At 50.4% G+C, this 2,313-nt stretch overlaps 1 protein-coding gene across 1 annotated transcript; it reads right to left on the bottom strand.

The window, feature by feature from the left end:
* Positions 1-936, bottom strand: LOC102934819 (olfactory receptor 52B2). Its single transcript, XM_037889705.2, has one exon. The coding sequence runs from the start codon at positions 934-936 to the stop codon at positions 1-3; it is 936 nt and encodes a 311-aa protein (XP_037745633.2).
* Positions 937-2,313: the final 1,377 nt, after the last annotated feature.

Consider the following 2,313-nt stretch of genomic DNA (forward strand, 5'->3'; position numbering starts at 1 on the left):
TCAACGCGAAAAGACGCGGGTCGCTCCTGCCCACACCTGTTTGCTCCTCACCCCGTAAATGATGGGGTTCAGCATGGGGGGGATGACGACATAGAGGTTGGCCAGTAGGATGAGGGTATGGCGGGGGATGTGGCGGCCAAACCGATGGGTGCTCCAGGAGAAAAACGCTGGGGTGTAAAACATCAATATGACACAGACGTGGGAGCCGCACGTGTTCAGAGCCTTGAGATGGATGCCCTGGTATGGCAACCTAAAGAGAGACCTGAGGATGGAAGCGTAGGAGACTGCAATAAAGAAAGCATCCAATCCTGCTGATAGGAAACCAGCTGCTAAACCATACCAAATATTGACTGTTAGGTCCCCACAGGCCAGCGTGGCCACACCCATGTGCTCGCAGTACGTGTGAGGCATAATATTATGTCCACAGTAGTCGAGCTGTTTAAGGAGAAAGATGGCTGGGAACATTATACAGAAGCTCCTGGTTAGAGCGGCCATGGCTATCTTCCTGATCACGGACCGTGTTAATACAGTTGTGTACCGCAGGGGATCGCAGATGGCAACGTACCGATCAAAGGCCATGGCTAGTAGGATGGCCGACTCGGTAATGAAAATAAAATCAATGAAGAACATCTGGGTGAGGCAGCCCCTGAAAGAGATCTCCTTGGAGAGAGACCAGAAAACACTTAGGGTTTTCGGCACCGTGGTGGATGATAACAGCAGATCGGCCACTGTTAACATGGAGAGGAAGATGTACATGGGCTCATGGAGACTCGACTCTGTTATGATGGTGAATAGGAGGACAGAGTTCCCGAGAAGGGCAACAACGTACATCAGACAGAAGGGGATGGAGAGCCAGATGTGCGCCTGCTCCATGCCTGGGATGCCGACCAGCACGAATGTTGCGGGGCGGGAGCTAGTGGAATTGATCACTGACATGGTACGATGCAGGCCACACAGGCTCCCGGCCTGTGGGGGAAGACAAGAACAGTCACTGTCAGAATCACTAAAACTACAGAGTTCATTGCCAGTAATGTTCATAGTCCCCCTTCCCCCATTTGGGTGAGCTGGCGTTCTCAGGGTGTATTCTCTATTTGCAAATAGTCAGTGATAGTTTGAATGAATGTCGGATGGTGGTTTGGTCATGGGCTGTTTCCTCCAGCTATTCACTACTCATTATCTGAGCTCTGTGATTGGCCACTGTCACAGACCCACAGGATCCTGCTGCGCCCCCAGCTTTGGAACCCCTTCAGCATGCCAGACCCCAAGTGGTCTCCCTCTTCCTCTGGAGTAGGTCATTCAGCCCTCCGGCTTCACTCCATGAGCTCTGCCCAGAGAGTCCAACAGAGGCAGACAGACCCCTGGGAGACACTGGTCATAGAATCATAGAATCATAGAATCTCAGGGTTGGAAGGGACCTCAGGAGGTCATCTAGTCCAACCCCCTGCCCAGAGCAGGACCAATCCCCAACTAAATCATCCCAGCCAGGGCCTTGTCAAGCCTGACCTTAAAAACCTCTAAGGAAGGGGATTCCACCACCTCCCTAGGTAACGCATTCCAGTGCTTCACCACCCTCCTAGTGAAAAAGTTTTTCCTAATATCCAACCTAAATCTCCCCCACTGCAACTTGAGACCGTTACTCCTCGTCCTGTCACCTGCTACCACTGAGAATAGTCTAGATCCATCCTCTTTGGATCCACCTTTCAGGTAGTTGAAAGCAGCTATCAAATCCCCCCTCATTCTTCTCTTCCGTAGACTAAACAATCCCAGTTCCCTCAAAATAAGAAGGTCCATGCTGCAGGGGTTAATGCCCCTTGCCCAGCATTTGCAGTGACACTCAAACAGCATTGTCAAAACAGTGGGCTTATTCATAGAATCATAGAATATCAGGGTTGGAAGGGACCTCAGGAGGTCATCTAGTCCAACCCCCTGCTCAAAGCAGGACCAATCCCCAATCAAATCATCCCAGCCAGGGCTTTGTCAAGCCTGACCTTAAAAACTTCTAAGGAAGGAGATTCTACCACCTCCCTAGGTAACGCATTCCAGTGTTTCACCACCCTCCTAGTGAAAAAGTTTTTCCTAATATCCAACCTAAACCTCCCCCACTGCAACTTGAGACCATTACTCCTTGTCGTGTCCTCTTCTACCACTGAGAATAGTCTAGAACCATCCTCTCTGGAACCACCTCTCAGGTAGTTGAAAGCAGCTATCAAATCCCCCCTCATTCTTCTCTTCTGCAGACTAAACAATCCCAGTTCCCTCAGTCTCTCCTCATAAGTCATGTGTTCCAGACCCCTAATCATTTTTGTTGCCCTT

This window comes from Chelonia mydas, chromosome 1 (assembly GCF_015237465.2).
Source record: "Chelonia mydas isolate rCheMyd1 chromosome 1, rCheMyd1.pri.v2, whole genome shotgun sequence".
Taxonomy (NCBI): Eukaryota; Metazoa; Chordata; order Testudines; family Cheloniidae; genus Chelonia; species Chelonia mydas.